Source organism: Colletotrichum spaethianum (assembly GCF_022836535.1).
Source record: "Colletotrichum spaethianum MAFF 239500 DNA, contig18, whole genome shotgun sequence".
Lineage (NCBI taxonomy): Eukaryota > Fungi > Ascomycota > Sordariomycetes > Glomerellales > Glomerellaceae > Colletotrichum > Colletotrichum spaethianum.
Genome location: NW_026054788.1, coordinates 647,629 through 671,951, shown reverse-complemented (window position 1 = coordinate 671,951; position 24,323 = coordinate 647,629). Strand labels below are relative to the sequence as shown.

Sequence of the window (24,323 nt, the reverse complement as noted above, 5' to 3'; positions counted from 1 at the left end):
GAAGCTGTATAATCATTGCGATTCCAGCTGCAAATGGCTTCGTTTCAATTCGATATAGCTTATCCTACATCGTGATCCATCCTACTGACCTCTACTTTGAGGTACTGAGCCCGTTGTTTCATACGCCTATACACTAATACATCACACCGCAAATTCATCGCCATCATGGGTTCATTGGCAGGTCCTGTCGAGGGTATCAGGATATCCATCGACCGAGGCGGCACTTTCACAGATGTGAGTATGTTTCTCCGGGCGGGGTAACTTGGCTGACATCTCAGTGCGTGGCGTCGGTGCCCGGCCAAGATGATATCCTCGTGAAGTTGCTCTCCGTCGACCCAAGCAACTACCCCGATGCTCCTGTCGAAGCGATTAGAAGAGTCCTGGAGAAGGCGACAGGGAAGGAATACCCAAAGGGCAAGAAGATCTCTTTAAGAGGCGTTGGTCAGTCGAACAATAATTCTGCAACGGTCTGGCTCCCAGCGCTGATCAAAAGTCAGAGTCCATCAAGATGGGAACAACAGTCGCCACAAACGCTCTCCTTGAAAGAAAAGGGGAGCGCACAGTCTTTGCCGTGACTAAGGGTCTCAAGGTGAAATGGACTCCTCGGCGAGTCTTTGTCGAATGGTAAGCTAACATGCGTTCTAGGACCTGCTTCACATCGGCAACCAATCGAGACCGAAGCTCTTTGACCTTGCCATACGCAAGCCTGATGTGCTTTACTCCAAAGTCATCGAGATTCCAGAGCGAGTGACGCTGGAGGCATGGTCGGAAAATAACAAGCCCGATGTCATCGACATTTCTTCAGATCCCGCCCTGGTGACTGGTGTCACCGGTGAGGCCGTCAGGGTACTGGAGCCCTTGGGTAAGTTGCTCTCACTGTCACTTTGGTCGTCGGGGGGCTAACACAAACGCATACAGACCTCGAAGCCTCAAGAAAGGCTCTACAAGAGGCATACGACGAAGGCTACCGCTCCATCGCTGTCTGTCTCATGCACAGCTACACCTTCCGCGACCACGAGGCAGCGATCGCAAAACTTGCCGCCGACATTGGCTTCACTCACATCTCCCCCAGCGCAGAGCTGTCGCCGGTCGTCAAGATTGTGCCGCGCGGTAACTCGTCCACGGCGGACGCGTACCTTACCCCCGAGATCAAGCGCTACATTGCCGGGTTCGAGTCTGGCTTTGAGGATCTGGCCACCAGTGGCTGCCGGTGCGAGTTCATGCAGAGCGACGGTGGTTTGGTGGAGTTCTCTGGCTTGTCCGGTCTGAGAGCCATCCTCTCTGGACCTGCTGGCGGTGTTGTGGGGTACGCAAGAACGTGTTTTGATGAGACAGACAAGACACCTGTGATCGGCTTTGATATGGGTGGAACGAGTACCGATGTCTCGAGGTAGGTGACTACTGATAGGAATCTCGGCGTGAGTACTGACTGGAATGTATAGATATGCCGGAGAACTTGAGCAGGTGTTTGAGACAACGACGGCCGGAGTCATGGTCCAAACTCCTCAGTTGGACATCAACACCGTCGCAGCTGGCGGTGGTAGTATTCTCAGCTGGCAGAGCGGCATGTTCAAGGTCGGCCCCGAGAGCGCATCAGCCCACCCTGGCCCGGCTTGCTACAGAAAGGGCGGTCCTCTAACCGTCACGGATGCCAACGTCGTCCTCGGTCGCGTGCGCCCCGAGTTCTTCCCCAAGATCTTCGGCCCCAACGAGGACCTGCCCCTAGATGTCGACGCCAGCAGAAGTCTGTTTGAGGAGCTCACGGCAAGCATCAACAAGGATGAGAACACGAGTCTCAGCGTGGAAGAAGTTGCCGCAGGGTAAGCAGCCCCTCCGAACTAACGATACTCCATAACGCTCCTGGACTAACACGCCCAGCTTCCTCGACGTTGCAAACGAGTCCATGTGCCGCCCAATCCGCACCCTCACCGAGGCAAAAGGTTACGACGCCGGCCTGCACAACCTCGCTTCCTTTGGCGGCGCCGGCGGCCAGCACGCCTGCGACATTGCAAAGACGCTGGGAATCTCCCGTGTCCTCGTGCACAAATACTCCTCCGTTCTCTCTGCATACGGCATGGCCCTCGCCGATGTCGTCAATGAAGAACGCAGCCCCTGCGCACTGACTTACAGCGAAGCCAACCTACCCATCTTCGCCGCCGAGCTCGACAGTCTCGTGGCAAAAGCCAGCGACGTTCTGCTGATGCAGCGCATCCCTCAAGAGCGCATCGTCTCAGAGAGGTACCTCAACATGCGCTTCCAGGGCAGCGACACCCCGCTCATGATCCAGGAGACGACGCAGCCTGGCGGGTATCTCAAGGCGTTCAAGGACGAGCATCAGAAGCAGTTCGGTTTCCTGCCTATTGGCCGCGACGTAATAATCGACGACTACCGTGTGCGGGCCATCGGCAAGACGACGGTGCAGCTCCCCACCCCCTGGCCCAAGGAGCTTGCCTCTGCGGAGGCTAAGGCGGCGCCGCCGGCCAAGACCACAAAACAGGTCTACTTCAAGGGTCTAGGCTGGTCCGAGACGCCGGTATACGGACTTGCCACCCTGACTCCTCACACCAAGATCACTGGTCCGGCCTTGATCATGGACGATAAGCAGACCATTGTTGTCATCCCCGACGCATCGGCAACGGTGCTTTCCGAGACGGTCGTCATTGACGTCGCCGTCGGCACCAAGGAGACCATCTCCACAACAACGATCGACCCGATCCAGCTGTCCATCTTTGGGCACCGATTCATGGGTGTTGCGGAACAGGCCGGACGGGCATTGCAGAAGACGAGCGTGAGCACGAACATCAAGGAGAGACTTGATTTCTCATGCACTGTTTTCTCGCCTGACGGTGGGCTTGTGGCGAATGCGCCACACGTGCCTGCGATGGTAAGTACTCATAGTCTTTTCTCGAGGTGATCGAGATGTAGGTCAGAAGCTGATTGAGAGTAGATCGGGAGCATGGCATTTGCCGTCAAGTGGCAGATTGACTACTGGGGAGACAACCTCAAGCCTGGCGATGTTATTCTGTCTAACGCACCTGGTAAGATTATCGGTATCCCATTTTGGTAAACTTACTAACAAGCGGGCAGTCTGCGGCGGCACCCATCTTCCCGATCTCACGGTCATTACTCCTGTCTTTGATGCAGAGGGCAAGAAGATCATCTTCTGGACCGCTTCAAGAGGCCACCATGCGGATGTGAGTACACAATCCGTTCTGTTCATCCCCTGTCAGTGCTGACACACTCCCAGGTCGGCGGTATTTTGCCCGGCTCAATGCCCCCCAATTCCAAAGAGCTCTGGGAAGAAGGCGCAGTCATCAAGGCCTTCAAGGTCGTTGAGGGTGGTGTTTTCAAGGAGAAGGAGGTCACAGACTTGTTGATGGCACCCGCAAACTATCCAGGCTGTTCCGGTACGAGATGTCTGCGTGACAACATCTCAGACATTAAGGCTCAGGCCGCGGCCAACCACCGAGGAAGCCAGCTCATTCACTCCCTGATTGAGGACTACGGCCTTGACGTCGTTCAGTTCTACAGTATGTCTACCTCTCTTTCCAGTCACCCTCCTATACGTGCTAACCACAAGGGCAGTGGAGGAAATACAGGGCGCAGCCGAGCGCGCCGTCCGCGATATGCTCAAGACGATCCACAAGCGCACAGCCGGAAAGCCCCTTACAGCCATTGACTACATGGACGACGGCACGCCCATCCAGCTCAAGGTGACCATTGACCCGACCACTGGCGGCGCCGTCTTCGACTTCAACGGCACCGGCCCAGAGGCCTACGGCAACTGGAACGCGCCCATTGCTATCTGCAACTCGTCCATCATCTTCGCGCTGCGCTGCATGGTCGACGCGGAGATCCCGCTCAACCAGGGTGCAATCCGGCCCATTGACGTACAAGTTCCCGAGGCGTCGCTTCTGAAGCCCACCGAGTACGCCGCCGTGTGCGCGGGCAACGTGCTGACATCGCAGCGTGTGGTGGATGTCATCTTCAAGGCGTTTGGCGCGGCCGCTGCGAGCCAGGGGTGCATGAACAACCTGACGTTCGGCACAGATGATCCCGAGACTGGGTTCGGGTACTACGAGACTATCTGCGGCGGCGCGGGCGGTGGGCCGACGTGGGACGGTGTCAGCGGTGTGCACACCAACATGACGAACACGCGTATCACGGACCCGGAGTCGTTGGAGAGGCGATACCCGGTGATACTGAGGCAGTTTTGTCTGAGAGAAGGCAGTGGTGGAAAGGGAGCGCATACTGGCGGTGACGGCATCATCAGAGACATCGAGTTCGGCATCCCGATCAAGGTCAGCATCCTCAGCGAGCGACGGGCGTTTGCGCCGTATGGCATGGCTGGCGGCGAGGACGGGCAGAGGGGCCGCAATGTGTGGGTCAAGAAGAGCGGGCGTGTTGTGAACCTCGGCGGTAAAAACACCGCCAGGATGGAGGCGGGTGATCGCATCATCATCATGTCGCCTGGTGGTGGTGGCTATGGAAGGCCGGAGGACAGGGTTGAAGGAGAAAAGAAACAGGTAAATGGGTTTGTGGGTGTGGCAAACGGCACGGTGGATATGATTCAGAGCATGGGAGAGTCCGCATAAACTGCAGTTGGACGGCGTTGATTTCATTGTATATTAGAAATGATGTCCATGAGCGACACATGCAAGAGTACTTGGACCTTTTTTTGTCGTCTGCTGATTACTTCGTTGAACCATTGCAAAAACATCAATCATCCTTGGCATTGGTCTGTCGTGAAGCGCTTGACCAAAGCTGCGATTCTACGACATTGTATCAAACCCCTTGCACTGCTGCCATCTTGTGTTGTGACAAATAGCTGTTGAATTCGACTGTGTCGAACGGCGAGAGAGGCAAGACATTACCAAGCAGCATACACAACACTAAAGCGTCTAGCAAACTTCCCAAAGCCTCCAACAAGAAGCTCTGCAACGGTACTTCATTAGAGATGTCACTGTTTCTGTTGTTTAGAAGTCGCTAAGCCAGTCTATTGACGAGCTGAAGCTGCCGAAAGACGTTCGCCTTCCCTCGATGCAAAGAGTATACACGCAAATATTCTCAAAGCACCAATCTTGAGGCTGCTTGTTTCTCTAAAGTTCTCTTTGTCAAATACTCTCCGGTAATCAGCATTTTCCTACTCCATCCGACCCTGCGATCCTACACCATGATTGTAAGGCATACAAGCATTGTCGGCTGGTTTTCACATCATCACTTTGTAACTTTGAACTGGCCATGATCCACCCTATTTTCAAGCTGCTCTTTCCATTCATGTCTTATACCTGGCTGCACCTTCTACTTTTGACAAGCCTTTGAGCTGCTTCCTTCCTTCTGCTGTTACCTACTTCCTCCCTTAGCACTCTAAGAAAAAGCTCGCAGTCTTTCATATTGAAACACAAGCCTCTTTCCTTTACCTTTCCTCAATCTTAACCCTTTCACCACCTGGCCTCTGGCAGCTCGCCATTCTCTCTCTCCAAGAAGTTCCCGTCACAAGGCTTCTACAAGCGGATTGTTTTCTCTTCTCTATCGTCAAGCTTCTTCCCTTGGAAAAGACCGACGTCTTACAATCCCAAGTCCGTTCGACCACCGCTTTGCCTTTCTCCAGCAATAGCCTAAACTCAACACCATGTCGTCCGTTGCCGAGTCTCAAGGGGCGCTCTCCAAGAATGAAGCTGATCTTCAAGAGAAGCGTAAGGCCGCCAAGGTAAGAAACCATCCGACTTCTCATGGCCTCCCTCTGTCACTGACGTATCACAGAGACAGAAGCGGGAGATGCAGAAACGCAAGAAGCGCGCCAAAATTGCCGATGCAGAGTTCGCAGCAACACCAGGCAGCAAGCCCGAGATCCAGCAAGAGCAACTTGAGTGTCCAACAGATGCGGATGCCATCATGGAGGTCGACTCTGAGAGCGAGTGGGAGGGCTTCCCAGATCTCCCCACCCCAGCCGCGCACATTGCAGCTTCCAAATCGGAAGCCGACACCCTTGACTCCAAAGACGCTGGCAACGTCAAACCCCCAGTGAAGGAGGGAAAGAACGGCATCACTGCACTACAGGAGAGCATCGCACACCAGTTCCCAGGCGACCCTCGCCCGGCCACGCACGCTCTTATGGACCTCCTCCTCGACCTGAAGATCACAGACGAGTTCGACGGCCTCGCCGTCCCCTCGCAGCCTGGACTCCATACCATTGAGCAGCTTGCCACCGTAACGCGCCTCTGGTTCGAGAAATACAGGAACAAGAACGTCGTCCTGGGTATTGTGCTCAAGAACAAGAACCCCATCATCGACACGTTCGGCGACCACCGAAAGACGGGGACCCTCTGGATCAAGTCCAGTAACGGAAACTTTCCCCAGCCGGGTGAGAAACCCGCGAGGTTCTCCGGAATTCAGTTCGTCCCGGCGGACGTCCGCGAGCACGAGAAGAAGTACACAAAGACGAACAAGGACAGGCACTGATACGAAGAAGTTGCGGGTGTGTGATGTCAAGTGGTGTGGCAGAACACGCGTGCATCAGAACGACAATGGATTATGGGCTCTACGATGTTGACTTTAGGTCTTACGTTGGGTTTCTTCTTATTAGCACTCTCAAGATTAGACAGAGGAGACGGTAAGAAGCCAGATAGCTCAGTAACACTCATCAAAGGAGGCACAGATTTCGCACAGCATTGCAGTAATCCTGCTTTGAATTCGTTCCATATCGCTATGCAGTAATCTTCTCTCTGTCCCTCTTACCAAAAAGGCGGAATTATCGCCATATTCGCCTTATCCTCTCTGTCAATCGTGGTATCATGAGCAAACAAAAAATCGCTTTTTGGTGCCGCCCCGCCCCCCCTTGGTCTTTTTTGCCCTCTTCCCTTTCCCCAATGTTTGTCTTCGCCCCTTTTACTCGTTTCGTGATGATTCCCCACATGATAAACATGCCGTCCCATATATATAACGTTACTCTTGGCAGAAAGAATACTGCTTCTCAGAAAACGGTTGCATCCAGGATGGTGCTCTCCTCTTGGCACCTAGTTCAACGAGTTTTTCCAACGCTGTTGGTCGAATGATGACGCGTTGTACAGTATACCGATATCCTGCGCAAAACTCCGACTCGAGGCTGACCCGTGTCACAGGGCAGGCTTTCCAGAATCGACACCACATCACACCAAACGCCTAAAGGCCATCGAGAATGGGGAGGACCTCCCACTCATCCAGGCCCTTCTCAATCTCTGGTTGCTCCCGTCTGTAGGTAGCGGTATTGGAGTGGCAAAACAGGCGTCGGTAGTTGTTGATGATGGCGGGTTGGCGAATATACGAAGCAAAAAGTCGACTGTCACTCTATGACAAGCTGGTGCTGCCGCCGCTGTACGCCTCGAGCTCGCGCAAACTCTGCATCAGCGCCGCCTCCTTGAGATCTTCATTCTCTTGACTATAGACTGGCGCCGACGAGTCTGTTGAGTATTGTGGTGCAGGCTCCGCGGCTTGAGAGACCTGCGGCTGAACATGCTCTTGCTGAGGTGGTTGCGGTTGCTGCTGATGATGTTGCGGCTGGGGCGTTCCCGGGTGGGAGTGATGTTGTTGAATGTGAGAGTGTGACGGCGTATGCGGCTGCGCTTGCGCTTGCGAGAGGGCGTGGTGGGGGGTTTGGGATAGCTGGGCAGCTGTTGCAGCGTATGGTGACGAGGCATGCGGAACTCGGGCGTGAGTGGGCGTAGCAGCGACCGGTGTCGCAGGCGGTGCAGACACAGCACCGTGCGTTGGCGTCGTGGCGTGGGCGGCCATGTGGTGCGACATCTGGGCAGCAGACTGTGAGGGTGTGCTTGGTGCGGTCGGCGGCGCCACACTCGGGCGGTTCTGCTGCGGGTGCTGGAGACCGCCAGCAAGAGTCATGATGCCTTGTACACGAGCTTGCTCCTCCTCCGAGTTCATTCGAGCTCGCTCTTCGGCTTCCTTGCGAGCTGCTTGCGTGGGCGCACGCGTCTTGAGTTCGCCGGTGACAGCTTGCAGATAATAAGGCATCTCCGAGTTCGTTTTCAAGAAGAACAACTTCAGGTTTCGCGCCTTGTCCTTCAGCTGCACTTGGGTCCGGTCCTTGAGTATATTCGAAAGCGTGCCCTCGGCACCGAAAAGCGACAGGATCTGACTCCAGTGGGGCCCCTGAACCATATCCAGCCCAGTCATGAGCGCCTTCTCCTCCTCTTGCGTCCAAGGACGTCTTGTTGAAGTAGTACCCTCCCGTCTTTGCTGGTTGTTGGTTTTGCTTAACGCCGCTTGGCGAGCTCTGTCGTAAAGCACGGCGCTGGGCAGACTCTGACTGGGGGGAAGCTTTTCGTTGCTGTCGTGAGAAGCAGGCTGCGGCGGTTGCTCGACCGGGGGCGGGTACCCGTAATATGGAGACTGCTGCTGAGTCTGTTGCAGGTGTGACAGATACGTCGTCTGTGTGACTGGGGCGGCTCCCGTCGGTGTTGGCACGGTCGGTTGATATGGCGCCGGAGAGAGGTTGTTCAGAGTAGTACGGACGTATTCTTGTGTGCTCTGCGCGACAAGAGCAAGAATATCGTTCGTCGAGTCTTGAGTTTCAGTCGTAGTACCATTCGTGGCTTGCGCTGTGGAGGGGGTCGCTTCGGGCGCGGATGTGGTGGGCTCTGCAGGGGGGACACTGGTCTCGGTCGTCGGGACGGGCGGTTGATCGGATGGCAAGCCTTCGACAGGATCGCTCGGCAGGTACTGCGCAACCAGGCCATCTGTAGCCTCTAGCAGAGACGAGATGCCCAGATCGTCCAAATCAGGAGGCATTGAAGCGTCCATGTCGCCGTTGGTCATGATTTGTGGTAGGTCGATGCCATGTCTTGACGCGAGCCCAGACAAAGATTGCAGCTTCTGTCGAAGGTATGCGTTTAGCAGGCGGAAAAGATCCTCCTCGGGGTAGCCGATCTTCAACAACACTGTACTCAACACGTCAGCTTTGGTCACAGGAGACCGGCGTCTGGGGACCAACCGGTATCAGGGAGGCCTGAAGCATAAGCAATCAGGCCCGTTTTACGCTCCTCCACAGCCATCACCATGGCCTTCTCCTCGGGGGTCAGCTCAGTCCCATCATGCCGCGCGCGCAGCTTGTCTTCCAGATCAGAAGAGAAAGCCCCAGCGATCAACTGATCAACCGGTGCTGACTGGTCCGCTGTTGTTACAGACTCGATGACCAATTGTGTCTTGACTGCGACGAACAGTTCGGAGATCTCGTGCGAGATGCTCTCGTCACCGGACAGAAAGACGGAGAAAAATCTGTCTTTCAACGCTAGAAGCTGTTGCGAGGCCAACTCATGGTGCCCGTCGAACGCGAAAAGTTCGCAGCAGAAGCTTGCAAGGTTGGCGACTTGGATGTCGGTCAGATTGTCTGGCGCAGTCAGGTCTAGTACAGCGGGGTCCAAGATAAGGTCGGTAGTCGAGTAAATCGATCGCGTTTGTCGGAACAGGGTCTTTAGCGTGCTGTAAGACTTTGAGATTTCGGTGTCCTTGTCTTGCAACTGCCGGTACACATCATCGTAAACGTGTTGCGACATGATGACAAGGAGCTGCATGGCCTGGAGGAAGGGGAACGATTAGCGGCGCCTTCGGCACTGACGAGACCGCCACGTACAAAGTTTGACAAACATGAGGTAGTAATGCGCCTCATCAAGGCCAGCGGCTCGGAGAGAACAACCGCGTGCGGCTCGGTGGAGTGGTTAGAGTCTTGCGACACAGAGGCCAACGGGTCCGCCGTCATGTCCACATCGGGGACGGCGTCCAGACCGTCGACCTTGCCCATCTCGTTGTTGATGTCCATCATGACACCCTGGATCATGGCGTCCATGTCGAAGTTGAGGTCGAGGGAGGGAGCCTCCTCGTCGACCTTTAATCTTTTGGACTCGGCATCGGGGTCTTCTGCGCTCGCATCGCGGGGTCGCTTCAGTGGGAACGGTGGGGTTTCGCCCAGGTCGGTCGCAATGGTAGGCGACTCCTGCTTCATCTCTGGTCCTGCTACGGCAAGTCAGCATCCTTTGCGACGCCTCTGAGACCGTCCTTGCCGGGTGTGATCTCGAGTTTCGCGGCCGGCGTGAAGATCCTTTGCGAAGTGGGATGGCGGGAAGCCAAGGCCGTACCTGTCGGGGAGTGCGCCTCGGCCTTTGCGGCCTGGGCCGACTCTGCAATAGCTCCAATGCCCTCCATGAGCATTGAGAAGCACGTCGACAGCGGTTTCGGGTCAGACTGGTCGGCGTGCAGCTCAATGGCGGGGCCTATCGTGATCTTTGCGGTTTCTTGGACTGAGGCGGAAAAACTTTTTGGAAAGAAAATCCGAGCGCCGATGCCCTTATAATCTGCCCCAAAGAAGATGTCACTCCCGATACACAGGAAGGAGCGATCGCTGTAAAAAATTCACCGCCGCTTCCCAGTAAAGTATGCCTTGTGATTGGCTGATTTCGTCAGAATGCAACATGGTCAGTGCATCAGTCCCCGCTTCTACCACTTTATCGCAACAATTTTTTTTCTCTTCCCCTGCCCCTCGGAGCCGCGGTCGCCTGGCCGCCGTTGCAAACTGCCATCCCAACCCCTCAGTTTTTCCGCGAGCAGACTTCCTTCCATCCTGGAGTTTTTCATGACAGGGTATTTGTGCCTGAGGACAGCTAACAGCATTACTCTTTCCCATATCGCTTAATCTGGCAAACCGCCTTGATGTCCCAAAGAGTGTCTATGTGATGCCTGGTATCGCATTCAAGTATTGCGACCGCTCAATGGCTCCGTTGCAAAACATTGGATGTCACTGTCGCCTTGTGTGACGTCATTCCCCAGATTCACAACGTCAACTCTGGGGACTCGACAGATCCCAGTCGACTGTCTTGGTAGTTGACGGCTGGGGATTAACAGGAGATGTCACTGGGCCGGTTCTGCCAGTCGCGACCGCCATAGGCCACATCGACGAGTGACCGTGTCATTGGCAGTGGTCTCGATGTTTATTTTCCGTCGTGGAAACACGAGGTACTCTCGGAGAGCATTGTGGCATTGTGCCTGAGTGCAGGAAAATAGATCCGGATCGTATCAAGGCGTGTGTAAGCCAGTTGTGGTAGGCACATGTTGAGCAGACTTGTGCGCCCGTCGTTGTTATTATGCTTCCCATGTTCCGCGCACATACATCTCGCATCATGTTACTTTCTTGCCTCTCGTTTTACTCGGATACTCACTCGTTGAAGCTTGGCCAGGTACCAGTGAAGCAGCGCCGACCAGTTTCGTCACTGGGTATGGACTTGGGTTGTAGAGTAGGCATCTGATTGCTCCGTCCCTGAGCGAGGACTTGGGCTCTTCCTGTTGGGTGCAACCCCGATACGGAAGGAAGCAGGAGAGGAAATAACTGGCGCAATTCACATCTTTCCTGGCCACCTGGGTCTATCTTCCCTAACATTAGATCCCTTCGATTCCTCACCTTTGCCTTTGCTGCTCAACTACTACTATGGGGGGTCACCAAAACTGCCTAGGCTGCGGCAATGGTTACGCCAATCAAACACGTTTACCCAACTCAAGAAGGCTTGTGGAATGGGTGGAAAGATGGCTTCAGAAACTTAGGATGTGCGCCTCAACCCTATGACGATCTCGATGGGTCCCCATACAGTCTCAAGGGAGAAGAGGTATAAATGCGGCCAAAGACTCCGCATGGTTCATTCCGAAAGTCGGGAGTAGATCGAGGACGGTTACGGACTCAACATGACAGCAGAAAAGAAGGCAGGCTTGCCGAGTTTTGAACTGCCGAGGCTTCAGTACATGACTTCCTTGGCCATGTTATTGCGCGTGTTGGGCGAAGCGGAGACAAGGAAAAGTGCCCGGTTGCATTATGTTGCGAGGTACTAAAGGCGACAAGTGTGTGACAGAGACTGAGAATGGAAGATGACAGACTTTTATCTTTTGTAGAATATTAATACTTGGCAAGCGATCAAGTCTTCCTTCAGGCTCCCTTTGCTGCTTGCAATCACGCCATGTGGTCGTTAGAGCTGTTATAACCCTCAAGATCGCTCAAGGACTACCGCTAGAGATTCAAGTATTGACTGGGGGCTGCCGAGTGGACAGTCTTGACGACTTCCTAGTCATCCATCTCTATGGTCATGACGACTGACTGCAGCAAAGCCCTGGCAGTTGAATGCCTAACGTCTAACGTGCAAAGAAAAACATCGAATATCGAACATTGAACATGTGTTTTAGCTGTATTCGTGTTCTCTTGGCCCCAAGGATACCAAATGTCTATAGCACTGTCAAGAGTCGAGTGGTCTTTGTGCAGCCCGCTCATCACATAATACGTGGATCTCCACGAAGAGATGGCCAAGGAGCCGAGGCAGTATGCCCTGGATGTGACGAGCTTATTCACCGGCAGAGGCGCGAAGCTGTCAACTGTTCTTCACCTGATTCGCCGAGAGTTAGCAGACCCCCTGCGTTGTGCTTTAGGCGCTGCGTCTGCTCGGCTCTCGACTGCATCTACCCTTGGCAACTCTTGTTCGGAGTCTAGATCCATATCATGCAGCAAGCACTCTGCCGCGTCTTCCAGGTGACCGTCATACACGGATGCCTGGGAGGAAACAAAATCGACAGGTCAGTTAGAGATACAGCATCTGCATCCGCAGGCCCGGGCCAAGGGTTCCTTGGAGGGCCTCGATGGTCTGCAGCCAACTGGCTGCGGCTTACAGTCTCTCGTGAAGAAACCGTCATTGGATGCATTTGCCCCGAAACTAGCAAGGGGTATCGGTACTGGCAACCGCGCAACGTCACGGCTTACAGAGCATAGCAGCGACGCGGGTTCAAGGGAGCGATTCGTATAAAGGGAGCCGCAAATGCGGGGATCCGGGAACCGCTAGGAATGGCGTCCAACCGCGGCAGCGGTAGGCAAACTCCAAAGTAGAGTATGTACAGCCAAAGAAAAGTGGCCGATCCGCACCCCAGATCGCAACCCCTCCATTGGACCACGACGACGTCTAGGCGATCATGGCCATTGTCTTATTGGCCAAGCCACCTTGGCAGCCCTAACGCCGAGAGTGTCATTGAGCAACGAAACGAGTGCGGATCCGCACCGACGAACGGTCAAAGGCGTCTCGGCTCGCGTCTTCCCCGGGACATTCGGACGCAGATCCAGTCGGATTCCGCTTCTAGTCCGTTGGAAACGGGGTGTGGCGGTCTTGCCAACACCTGCTTCGGAATTTATCTGAACATCGGAACTGTGACTAACAAGGTCGGAAGCGGGCGGGAAAGCGTGTGTCTGAAGGGTGGTGTGTGCAGGGCTGGAGGCGGTTAGCATCGCCAAATGGAAAACAAGCCAAACATTCCATGTTGTCACACGCGGACAGCAAACCCACTCTAGTTGACACTGGGTGACTGACTGACACGATGCAGACGAACAGAGTTTCAAATATTGGCGTCCAGCGTCGTTGGATCGCCTCGCGCCGTTGCTAGCTGAAAGACGATATCCAGCAAGCAGAGACAGAGAGAGAGAGAGAGAGCTCCGTGTCGCCGTGAAACTGCCATCAGACCGAAGCTTTCCCCACAGAATCCCCCACAGCTTCGGCCAAGAGGATTCGTTGCTGTCGAATGATGCCGGGGACAAGGAAGAACAGACAAGGGGTGGATGGACTGGGGGACGGGGGAACGACTGGGGGGGAGGAGGAGGGAGACTTGGGAAAGCGCCGATGCGGCGTTTGCAAATGATATATCGACATCCCCCGAAGTCTAGAAAGACCCCCCGCCACCCACTCTTTGGGATTTTGGTGCGGGGGACTTTGGACTATGGGACTCTGAGCAGAGGGGAAACGCTGAGGAAGCTCGCTGGGCTTTGCACCGAGACACGGGCCCGGCAAACCAGCAGCATAGACACCCCGACGAGGGATCCAACCTCGAGCTCGTGGCATAAAGCGCCGTGGGCTCTCTGGACGATGTCTCGACCCCCATCGTTTCGTCTTTTTCCTTGCTTAACGCCGCACGACGATACCCTGGAGGGCATAGGAGTTATGTAGAACCCCCCAACTCAAAACTTGGAGATGGCCCATTTTCTATGGGTCGGGCGTTGGTGCGCCGACATGGAGCAAAACGGTGAGCACACCCAGTCTTTCCCAGTTAACCTTCAAGATGCGTGCATTGCAATGCAGCAAAAGGTGGGAAAACGACGGGCCAGCGCCCAACGAGACCCAGGCGTAGCTGTGTTGTCGAGGTGGACAAGGCGGGGAGCCCTGCGCCGTAGCAGCAAGGTCAACTCTGGGGCTACGCAGAGCTTTCTTTCTGGGGCCCCGAGAAAGATTAAAACATCTGACGTGTTTTGGGGTCGTCGAGAAGAGAAAGGGCGGACACCGGATCGTCGTCCCAAATGCTGATCTGCCTAGACCATTCTGACTCGAAGGCAAGGCGGCTGGAGGTTGCTCAGGGGGTTTTGCGAGTTGCTGACTACGGTTGTCAAGCATGCGGTGCACTTCCGCCCATCCATTACCAAGGCAGGTGAAGTTTGATCGGCTCATCGTGGGCGGGCTTTCCGCCGAAGAGTCTGGGGTAATGCAGTTCGTAATGCAGTTTGGCTTCGAGTACCTGTAGTGCATCGCCCGAGCAGACGACCTGACGTCCCGAGGTTCTATTCGGAACTGCTGATTGCAACGGTATCGTGGCCACCTCGCCAAGCTACAGAGTGGCACCTGTCCTTCCAGAGCCCGTCGGTTTCCCAAGTGACGCGCCAGGGTTTGCACAAGGGCCGGCGCGCATTTGTCATGGCGTCCCCAACGGAGCGGCTTGGCCAGTGGCCCGTCTCCGTTTTACCTGTATGTGGTTGCCAGTCCTGCACCAACGCATCTGCTAGTGTATGTAATCGCTGTGATCTTGGTTTGTGTTTGGGTGGTGCCCCCGATGAACGGCGTCGAAGCGGGTGTGGCTGCTGCATCCAGACAGACCAGCATTTTAGCCACGTCTGATTGGGCGGTTCCTTGGTGGACGGCGCAACTCCTGATGGAGAAAATGCGGGGTTGGGAACCGTCTGGAGAGGGGAAGGTCGGAGAGGGGTTCTGGAAATGCTGTGCGGTGCTGTGCTGTTCTGTGGCAAAGCGTTTCGCGGCATAGCAAAAAACCCCGGCGCCAGAAGAAAGAGGCAAAATGCCAGTAGGTAGTAACAACGCAGACAGCCAGCCCAATGCAATTTCCATCTCAAGATGCCATAGTTCCAACTTAGTCTCGTAGTCTGCGTGCCGAATCCGGGGGGGACTGGGGAATGGGCATGCGGAACTGCATCCTGCTTGACCGCGGAGTGGCACTCTCTGGTGAACTTGAGCCGAGTTCAACAGGCATCACCCAGTGATGGAGAGGGGGGCCGCTTCTGGGGTTGCCCGACCCATTGACCGAGAAATGCATTCCTCCTCTTGTCGGCCAGCACTCGTATGGCTAGCTAACTCGGAATCCAGCGCTCACCCGCCCGGGTTACTGGAGCAAGGAAGGTAGGCAGGCTATCGTCGACTGGAGATGCGGGACGACACTATCCAGCAGCTCCTGTCTGCAGGGCCTCGTCTCGAGGTGGCCGAAAGGAACACGCGTTGGCCCGAGACGGCACCCACCATTCCCCGTTTAGCTGGCCCGTCTTTTGCGACAGAGGCGCGCAACCTCCCTCTCTCATTCCCACTTTGCCCCTCCTTCTGCCCCCCTCCATCAGCTCACCCCGGTCCTCCAAACCCCATGTCCGTGGGTCCCTAGTGTCTGTCAGTGCATGCTAATCTGTTCCTAGCATGGCAGGGCATCGACACTAACAACCCCCTAGTAGCACCTGTGCCACCCCGTCCATTAACAGTATGCAGATGCATGTCTGGCTATGTGGGGAGCTCGAGTCCCCAGTTCCAATCCACCGAGTGACCGTGTTTGACGTTACTCCGGTCCACGGCTGCGCGCCTTTCATCCAATGCTGATTTGTGAATCTGCAGACAACTCCTCGGGATCGCTGTAAAGTCCCCCCTCACCTGTCCCCCATCCGTACACCCTCCCCCCCCCCCCGCTGAGATGCTCGCGCCAAGTCCACACTGCCCTCGTCTCTGACATCTGCGTCTGGCCTTCGCGGTATCAGTTCCGGACATCTCTCCCCCAGCTCTGTGAATCCAGACCCCCGCTTTATATACAGTCTGCTGTCCCCCAGCTGTGTCCAAGCAGCTTTCTTTCCCTCTCCCACTTCCTCACTCTACTCTCAACTCCAACAAACCCCTTGTTGACGACTTTTCTTTCTTCGTGATACCGTGATACCATTACCCTGTTTCGTCTGTTTTATCCATCACACACACCGCACACACATACACAATGGGTTTGTCCGTTGAGCTCAAGACCCCGGTGACGGGCACCTACACCCAGCCCACCGGACTGTGCGTACCCTTTTGTCCCGTAGCCCGGATGACCTCATGACTGACGCTGCTTCCCGCAGGTTCATCAACAACGAGTGGGTTGAGGGCGTTGACAAGCAGACCTTTGAGGTCATCAACCCCTCCACCGAGGAGGTCATCGCCTCCGTCCACGAGGCCACCGAGAAGGATGTCGACATCGCCGTCGCCGCCGCCCGCAAGGCCTTCGAGGGCGAGTGGAGGAAGGTCCCTCCCAGCCAGCGCGGCGTTCTCCTGATCAAGCTCGCCGAGCTCGCCGAGAAGAACACCGACCTCCTCGCCGCCGTCGAGTCCCTCGACAACGGAAAGTCCATCTCCATGGCCAAGGGCGATGTTGGTGCCGTCGTCGGCTGCCTGCGATACTACGGCGGCTGGGCCGACAAGATTGAGGGCAAGACGATCGACGTCGCCCCCGACATGTTCCACTACACCCGCTCCGAGCCCGTGAGTCTCGACGCCCCCCTCCCCCGCGGATCCTGGCCCCAAGCTAACGTGTCTCCCAGATCGGTGTCTGCGCCCAGATCATCCCCTGGAACTTCCCCCTCCTCATGCTCGCCTGGAAGATTGGCCCCGCCCTGGCGACCGGCAACACCATTGTCATGAAGACCGCCGAGCAGACCCCTCTGTCCGCCCTCGTCTTCGCGACCCTCGTCAAGGAGGCCGGCTTCCCCCCTGGTGTCTTCAACTTGATCAACGGTTTCGGCAAGGTGGCCGGCGCCGCCCTCTCCGCCCACATGGACGTCGACAAGATTGCCTTCACCGGCTCCACCCTCGTCGGTCGCCAGATCATGAAGGCCGCCGCCAGCTCCAACCTCAAGAAGGTCACTCTCGAGCTGGGCGGCAAGTCCCCCAACATCGTCTTCAACGACGCCGACATCGAGCAGGCCATCTCGTGGGTCAACTTCGGCATCTACTACAACCACGGCCAGTGCTGCTGCGCCGGCACCCGCATCTTCGTCCAGGAGGGCATCTACGACAAGTTCCTCGCCGCCTTCAAGAAGCGCGCCGAGCAGAACAAGGTCGGCGACCCGTTCCACCCCGAGACCTTCCAGGGCCCCCAGGTCAGCCAGCTGCAGTTCGACCGCATCATGGGTTACATCAAGGCCGGCAAGGAGGAGGGCGCCACCGTCGAGACCGGCGGTGCCAGGCACGGCGACAAGGGCTACTTCATCCAGCCCACCATCTTCAGCAACGTCCGCCCCGACATGAAGATCATGCAGGAGGAGATCTTCGGCCCCGTCTGCGCCATTGCCAAGTTCAAGGATGAGGACGAGGTCATCAAGCTCGGAAACGACACCACCTACGGCCTGGCTGCTGCCGTCCACACCACCGACCTCAACACCGCCATCCGCGTGAGCAATGCCATCAAGGCCGGCACCGTCTGGGTCAACTGTAAGTACCAACACCCACTCTTGCGATTCGGCAGTGCTAACCACATCGTGTCCCACAGGCTACAACATGCTCTCATACCAGGTATGTATCTTGCTGAAACACAACTTCTCTGTGAAAAAAAAACATGCTGACATCCCCGCTAGGTCCCCTTCGGTGGTTTCAAGGAGTCAGGAATCGGAAGAGAACTCGGCGAGGCCGCCCTCTCAAACTACACCCAGAACAAGTCGGTCGCGATCCGCCTGGGCGGAGCTCTGTTCTAAGGGAATCGGCAGGAAGAGTAATGAAAAGTGGGACTTCTGGCGCAATGTGTACATGACCTTGATGTAACTTTTCAATATCACGTTGAATGATACCAAAATAACCATCCAATGCTTTGCCGCGCTGGTTGTGAGGGAGAGTCCAGGGCAGTGAGCGGTCCCGGCCGGGCCGGACCTGACACTCGGCGCCGAATGGCGAATGTCCCCTCGGTCAGTTCCACTTTTCCCGACGATGGACCGGGTCCAGCGCCAGTGCACTGGGGAAATGGCCCGTCTCGCAAACGCAGATACGGTTGCTTTGCCGGGGATCCAATGTGCTATTGACACCGATGGTATCTTACAGAGGCTGCAAAGACTTTTGAGGAACTGCCGTCGGTTACCGTATTGATTGTGCCCAGAGTCGGTGCGATGCGGTAAGGAAGTGAGCAACCTCGTCTGCAAAACAGAATGACATCACATTACCTACAGAGTTCTCAAAAGCTGCAGACCCCTTCTCAAAGTACTTGCAAGCTAGTCAAAGGAATTAAACCCCTTCTTCTAATCACCTCAAAAGTAGTCTACAAGAAGCTTTGTCCTGGTAGTTCCCAAGACTATCCATGACTGACCTCTTGTTTTGTAGCCTATCTGGAGATCACGAAACTTTCACTTTCTCAACTCCAATCACTTCGCCATGAAAACACCATTTCCACTCCCCATCATGTGTCTGAGATGGGAAATCTCAGCTTCGGGGCCAAAGTGGTTGGCATACTTGCCACCTTGCTTGTGATGGGGGTCGATGAATGTGCGGGTCATCTTGATTACATCACCCCCGATCGCGCAAGGCTTGAAATAAGGACCCCGGACCACGATGGCCTCTGCCTTCTACATCGTTCCGGCGTCTGCAAGTACAACGGCCTTGGCCGACTCCCGAAAGGTTTCGTAGGGGACATCCCGCGACATGTGTGTTGTGGTGCACACCACGTCAGCGCTCTCTACTATGCTCTCTAGGAGAGATTTGACGAGATACATAGCCCAATGCTCAGCTCTCAATTGACTTTCTCTCTCTTGTTGAGTCGTTCGGCCCTTATCTTGTTGACCAATGCGTGCCCCCGCAGCTGAAGTGTCCCCAGAAGCGGCGAAATCCCTCACTTTGTGCAGCGGTATTTTACGGTTGACGAAAGCACGGAGACCTGCGTACTTCTCATCGTTTCGGAAATTCTGGCGAATATCGAAAAGCTTGGGGTTGTCCAGGGGATCAAGGTTGAATTCATCGTAGTTGACCAATTTCGATAGCCACTCACACGAAGAGAGGTGTTGCGACCATTTTGCATTTCCCACTCAATATTTCCCTTGATTATCAGTCGAATGAAGGAGACAACATCTTCCTTTATGTTATATCCGCGAACAACGAGGGGGATATGGCAACGCAAGTCGGGTTCGGTATAGTCCTGAAGGGCTTTCACAACCCGAGTGCTTGTGGTATGAAGCAGAGAGACATAGTGACGTATCGCGTTGTGAGTAGACGCTGAGGCATGTACTTTGTTTGTTTCGGTGGTTGCCAAAAAATAAAAACCCCCAGAGTATTTACAACGAGTATGTTGGTTTCATAGGTCGCAGGCCCACAAATGCCAACCATGCGAAGTGCAACCAGTTCGATGCATTGTCGGAACCGTTCTTGTAAGCAAGGAGACAGGTGCGACATCGCCATCTCTGCGTACTGACCATCAACCCGGGTTTTAGAGTCAGCCTGCTGTGAGAGGGAGTTTCTCGTAGGAGGAAATCTCTGCACAGTTTCTACCAGATGAGTGTCGTCACTGTCAATGTTGGTGATCTTGGGCGAGTGGGTGATGGGCTGAAGACACCCGCGGCCGATGAAGAATTCTTGCAAGACTACTTGCACGATCGATTGTGCGATCACCGTTAACACATGATTGAGATCATCAAAGCGAGATTTGACTGGATCTTGAGCCGTTTTGAGATTCTCAGGAGCCATCTGCTTCTTGTACCTGTTCACGTCCCAATGGTACCTGGAAATGGGTGATATTAGTGTGATGCGATTTGACAGAAATAGCCAGCAAAGCGAACTAACTTACACATTTCCGTAGGGGGCTTCAACAACTTTTTGCTTTGATGCGAGTTGAAATAACACGGTCAGTGAGGAGTTGATAGTGTCTTTGACGAGGACGAAGAAGCGCTTCTGACTGAAGATGTCTCTGAGGCTCCACTTTCCTTGTATCTTGCCATCAGAATTAACGTAGCTATCGACGTTCGCGTCTTTTCCCTGGAAAGGAAACCCAATGCCATCGATGAAGCTTTTCTCATTAGGGCGGAGCTCTACTTGCAAGAGGCCAGAATCGTTCGCTTGCATTTGCTGGGGAAGGTGCGTTTTCACTTTGGCGTCTTCCAGGCCATCTATCCAGATATTGAAACTGCCCAACGGCCACCTAATAGTGATGGAGAGGTCTGCCAACACTGTAAAGTCGCTGTCGAAGAAAGACACGACGTCGTTTTTGCTGCGCGGAAGGCGAATCGTCACACCAAGATAGGCACCATGTTTTTCTCCAACATGCATGACGAGATCTGTCCGCAATTGATCCGGAAACCCGAGTGTTTGGCTGCCGATGACGAAACTCAACTCAGGATCCACAAGTGCGCATGACTCTGTCTCATCTAGGAGTGATACGGGCATCTTGGTGCCTCTGGGAAGGTTGGCCGCTTAGAGGAAGAACAAACCCTGAGAGATATTAGCGATAGGGGATCATTGTGTCGAAGTATGGGCGCTGACGAGGATTGATGGTTAGGTAGGTCAACATACCATCTCGACAGTGAGTATGGCGAGACCACCTCAGTAACGAAGTGCCCGACGATGAATTTGAAAGGGTGGTTCACTTTTCAGACGATATCTTCGTTGTGGATGTTTGTTGGTGGGCGAACACGAGATAATAGGTAGGTGGGAACCGAAGAGAAGGGGGTGTTTCGGTGGTTACCAAAACAAGTAGTCAGCTTGATCCTGCGTGAAGCAAATCCTTTATTCAACATATCAAACAGTTGCGATAGAAACAAAGAAAGAGAAAGAGAAGCAAAGCCCGGTAGACGATTTGCAACGCAGTCACCAGCTGAAGGAAGGAGTCCGAAAGGGGTGGGTGGAGGGTTCTTGCCTGGTATGAGCAAACATTGAATAGCCCTCTTTTTTGCTTCTCTTATGCCATTCCCTGACTAGTAACACGTATCAACACGACAGATTGGCCATGTATTCTTGCGCTTGACGGTTGGGCGATGATCTCTGCTTGCCGACCTGCCGTGCATTAGGTACTTAGATTCTCGAGCCATCGAATCGATTTCGCAGTACTACGCTTCAGTGAGGCATGTTGTACATGCACTGCTGACTTGAATACCCGTTTTCACTCTGATATCACCACACAAATACCTCAATGGTGTCCACAAGGGCACAGTTGCAAAGCAATAACCATCGAGAGGTTCTTGTGTACAAATTAGTCATCAAAAGGATTAAAATTATTGCCCAGGTTAGCAGATAACGATTCGCTTCGAATCCTTAACTATGCTTTGTTAGTTACTGGATAAAAGTTGAAAGTTTTGGCAGTTCTTTCTACACCTTTGCCTAGATAAGGATACCCTGCTGGCGAAGTATAGAGCATTCCAAGTCATTAGAACTTTCATACATTGTCTTTAAACCATTTTCTGCGCTGCAGAACTAGATTTGTGCTAACATACAACAAAAATAGGGCTAAACAATAGGTTGTGTCTATTATGTCACTTCATTCCTCCTTATGTTTGTCTGATACTGCTCGGAGACGGTGGTAAACGACACTTTGAATGACAGAGTGTCTGTTATGTTAGTACATACCTAGTCACTCTTCTCTTTAGAGAAAAAAAACCCGCAAAGAGAGTATCCCTTGAACGTAAAGGAAGATTTAGGATGCTGGAAGGATAACTGGTGAACCCGCGGAATTGGAGGTGTCGTTGGAGTACACTGTACTGTGTTTAACATTACGATAAGATATTAGACACTGTACATAATCTTCCCCCACGACCCCACCAAGACCTCGTTGCACCCCGCCATCACCGCTAGACGCGCAGACTCCACGACGCGATCACTCCTCCAGCGTTCGTCGACCACAATCCAACATGTCGTCACACCAGCGGTCGTTTTCCCACTCTCAGTCCCATGTCGGGGCAAAGGAAAAGACCTATTTCGAGCAGCAGCGCGAGGAGCTCATTGGCGAGATTGCCATGGTAAGGTTTTTATGAGCTGGGCGGCGACCTTCAGCAAAAACACACGGGCGCTAATAAACAAAAACAGAGCTTCGAGCATGTCCTCGCCAACATCAACAAACTGAACCGGTCGCTCGAGGCCGTCATCACGGTACCACCCCCACCCTACCCAAATCAATGAGGAGTATAGCGCTAACTGTCATGCACTCCAGGTCGGAAACGAATTTTCCTCCGTCGAGGCGCTGTGGTCGCAGTTCGAGAACGTCATGGCTAAGGAGCCCGAGCAGAACAAGGAGGGCGAGGGCAGCGGCGAGGGCGAGGCGAAGAACGAGGAGAGATCATGATACCCTACGAAATGAATACGAATGCATGATGTTTTGAGCGCCGCACTGTTCACGTCTCCCTTCTACCGTGCCGAAGCTCTCTACCGCATCATAAGCCGGCTGGTGATGGACGTGTAGGGCCTCCCGGCTGGCTTGCACCCCTTCGAGCACTTCCTCTTCTCCTTCTTCTCGTTCTTGACCGCAACGCTTCTCGCCAGATCGCGCACACCAAACACCAAATCCCCAAAGTTGGACTCCTTGAGCGCGTCCAACCTCGCCGCGATGCGGAGGCAATCGTCACCCACTGCCTTCAAAGGCTTTTCCTCGTCCTGCAACTCGGCGCTGAGCCTCGAGTGCTCTGCCTGGAAAACCTCCATACGGACCATCATCTTGGCGATGAGCAAGCCCTTGGCTTTTTCCATTGCGTCACGGCCATGTTGGAGCAATTCAACATGAGCCTTCAGCATCTCCACCTCGGACGCAACCCTCCAGATCTCCTGTGCCAGGGACGAGAGCACTGCGCCGTTGTGCTTAAGCGAAAGGGCCATTCCCGCAGCATGTTTGCAGACCACCAGGCCGGAAGCCCAAGAGATGCGGTCGTCCTGTCTGGTGTCATGCCAGCCATCCATGGCAGTCTGCTGAATCCCCATACTCTCCCTCTTCGCCCCCGTCTCCCACTCACGCTTGCGCAGCGCCGCAAGCCTCAACGTTTTGTGCGACCATGCTTCCGATCTCTCTCTGATCTCTAAGTTCAGTGCCTTCTCCTTACACTCTTGGAGAGTATTCAACTCATGTATCATGTTGGACACCTGCTTGGCATTGTCGCCGAGGCTCCTGACCCTCTCGTAGAGGCCGGTCAGGGGTCGGACGGCATCCTGGTACCGCTTGCCAACAGTTTCGTACGTGTGCTGGGCAATCCCAAGATGCCTTCGCAGCAGGTCCCGTTTCTTGGAGCATTTGGAAGGGTGACACACTTGCCAAAACGTGCCCATGATACCGCGCTGGGCTGAAGCAACAAGAAGCCCATCGGCCACTTCCAGACCCGCACGGCATCCGTCGGCGGCGTCTCTATCAAGCGCCTCGTGCTCTTCAGTCAACGCAGTAAGGGTCTTTTCCAACCATTGCATTCGGAGATTGAGAGCAGTGACGGATGGATCGGAACGAGGCCTGCTCCTGGATGGGACTGGTGTGGTGGGTCGGATGTCACGGGCGTCGTCTGTGAGATCACCAGGTCGCGGGAGATCGGCGATGAAAATCTGGGCGCAAGACTCCATGATTCGTAAGGATCAGCCAACAATTAATTGTAAATGAGGATCTTAGCTCTTGGATGGAGGATTGCAGTGAAGGCAAAACCCAATTCTGGAGAATTCCATCTTGATTAGTGGCTTTCCGGACCTTTCTCCGACGTCTGCTGGTAGGTATTGACTTTCTCCTCGCCGCCATTTCGGATGTCGTGCCAGTTGCAACTACGACGAGTTTGACCACAATATCGGGAAAGTCAACAGCCAATGGATGTTGCCTCCAGACAATTAACATCACTCAATTCACTTGTCACTACGAGTTTGGAACATTTGATTTTGATGCTTTTCACATTTCATGTTTCCTATCCCCTTGGAATGCCTATGAAGACAGAAAACCCGATGCTGCTACAGGAGAGGAAGAAAGAGAGATAGAAAAATAAGAAAAATTGCCCCGAGGGGTCAAAAAGTACCTGATGAATAGAGAAACTGGTCAAAGTCCCCCCTGTTCCCGCT

General features: G+C 54.4%; 9 protein-coding genes across 9 annotated transcripts; 4 read left to right on the top strand and 5 right to left on the bottom strand.

Moving 5' to 3' along the window:
- Positions 1-165: 165 nt before the first annotated feature.
- ColSpa_07303 (uncharacterized protein) lies at positions 166-4,595 on the top strand (the record flags this gene model as incomplete). The annotated part of the gene is made up of 11 exons (XM_049273515.1): positions 166-234; positions 279-441; positions 498-589; positions 646-862; positions 919-1,390; positions 1,443-1,820; positions 1,879-2,884; positions 2,948-3,038; positions 3,088-3,194; positions 3,248-3,530; positions 3,586-4,595. The coding sequence occupies 11 exons, from the start codon at positions 166-168 to the stop codon at positions 4,593-4,595; spliced, it is 3,888 nt and encodes a 1,295-aa protein (XP_049129472.1).
- Positions 4,596-5,632: 1,037 nt separating this feature from the next.
- On the top strand, positions 5,633-6,462 carry ColSpa_07302 (uncharacterized protein; the record flags this gene model as incomplete). The annotated part of the gene is made up of 2 exons (XM_049273514.1): positions 5,633-5,710; positions 5,764-6,462. 2 exons carry the CDS (start codon positions 5,633-5,635, stop codon positions 6,460-6,462), a joined length of 777 nt encoding a protein of 258 aa, XP_049129471.1.
- An 864-nt stretch (positions 6,463-7,326) lies between these two features.
- On the bottom strand, positions 7,327-8,811 carry ColSpa_07301 (tenellin synthetase; the record flags this gene model as incomplete). The annotated part of the gene is made up of 1 exon (XM_049273513.1): positions 7,327-8,811. The coding sequence occupies one exon, from the start codon at positions 8,809-8,811 to the stop codon at positions 7,327-7,329; it is 1,485 nt and encodes a 494-aa protein (XP_049129470.1).
- A 146-nt stretch (positions 8,812-8,957) lies between these two features.
- Positions 8,958-9,994, bottom strand: ColSpa_07300 (telomeric DNA-binding factor trf1; the record flags this gene model as incomplete). The annotated part of the gene is made up of 2 exons (XM_049273512.1): positions 8,958-9,569; positions 9,626-9,994. The coding sequence occupies 2 exons, from the start codon at positions 9,992-9,994 to the stop codon at positions 8,958-8,960; spliced, it is 981 nt and encodes a 326-aa protein (XP_049129469.1).
- An 11-nt stretch (positions 9,995-10,005) lies between these two features.
- Positions 10,006-10,200, bottom strand: ColSpa_07299 (uncharacterized protein; the record flags this gene model as incomplete). The annotated part of the gene is made up of 1 exon (XM_049273511.1): positions 10,006-10,200. One exon carries the CDS (start codon positions 10,198-10,200, stop codon positions 10,006-10,008), a length of 195 nt encoding a protein of 64 aa, XP_049129468.1.
- A 6,108-nt stretch (positions 10,201-16,308) lies between these two features.
- Positions 16,309-18,037, top strand: ColSpa_07298 (aldehyde dehydrogenase; the record flags this gene model as incomplete). The annotated part of the gene is made up of 5 exons (XM_049273510.1): positions 16,309-16,370; positions 16,394-16,829; positions 16,889-17,777; positions 17,836-17,858; positions 17,921-18,037. 5 exons carry the CDS (start codon positions 16,309-16,311, stop codon positions 18,035-18,037), a joined length of 1,527 nt encoding a protein of 508 aa, XP_049129467.1.
- Positions 18,038-19,597: 1,560 nt separating this feature from the next.
- On the bottom strand, positions 19,598-20,702 carry ColSpa_07297 (uncharacterized protein; the record flags this gene model as incomplete). Its single annotated transcript, XM_049273509.1, has 3 exons — positions 19,598-19,723; positions 19,812-20,040; positions 20,107-20,702. The coding sequence occupies 3 exons, from the start codon at positions 20,700-20,702 to the stop codon at positions 19,598-19,600; spliced, it is 951 nt and encodes a 316-aa protein (XP_049129466.1).
- Positions 20,703-22,159: 1,457 nt separating this feature from the next.
- ColSpa_07296 (DASH complex subunit DAD1) lies at positions 22,160-22,590 on the top strand (the record flags this gene model as incomplete). The annotated part of the gene is made up of 3 exons (XM_049273508.1): positions 22,160-22,267; positions 22,335-22,397; positions 22,459-22,590. The coding sequence occupies 3 exons, from the start codon at positions 22,160-22,162 to the stop codon at positions 22,588-22,590; spliced, it is 303 nt and encodes a 100-aa protein (XP_049129465.1).
- Positions 22,591-22,670: 80 nt separating this feature from the next.
- ColSpa_07295 (uncharacterized protein) lies at positions 22,671-23,843 on the bottom strand (the record flags this gene model as incomplete). Its single annotated transcript, XM_049273507.1, has 1 exon — positions 22,671-23,843. One exon carries the CDS (start codon positions 23,841-23,843, stop codon positions 22,671-22,673), a length of 1,173 nt encoding a protein of 390 aa, XP_049129464.1.
- Positions 23,844-24,323: the final 480 nt, after the last annotated feature.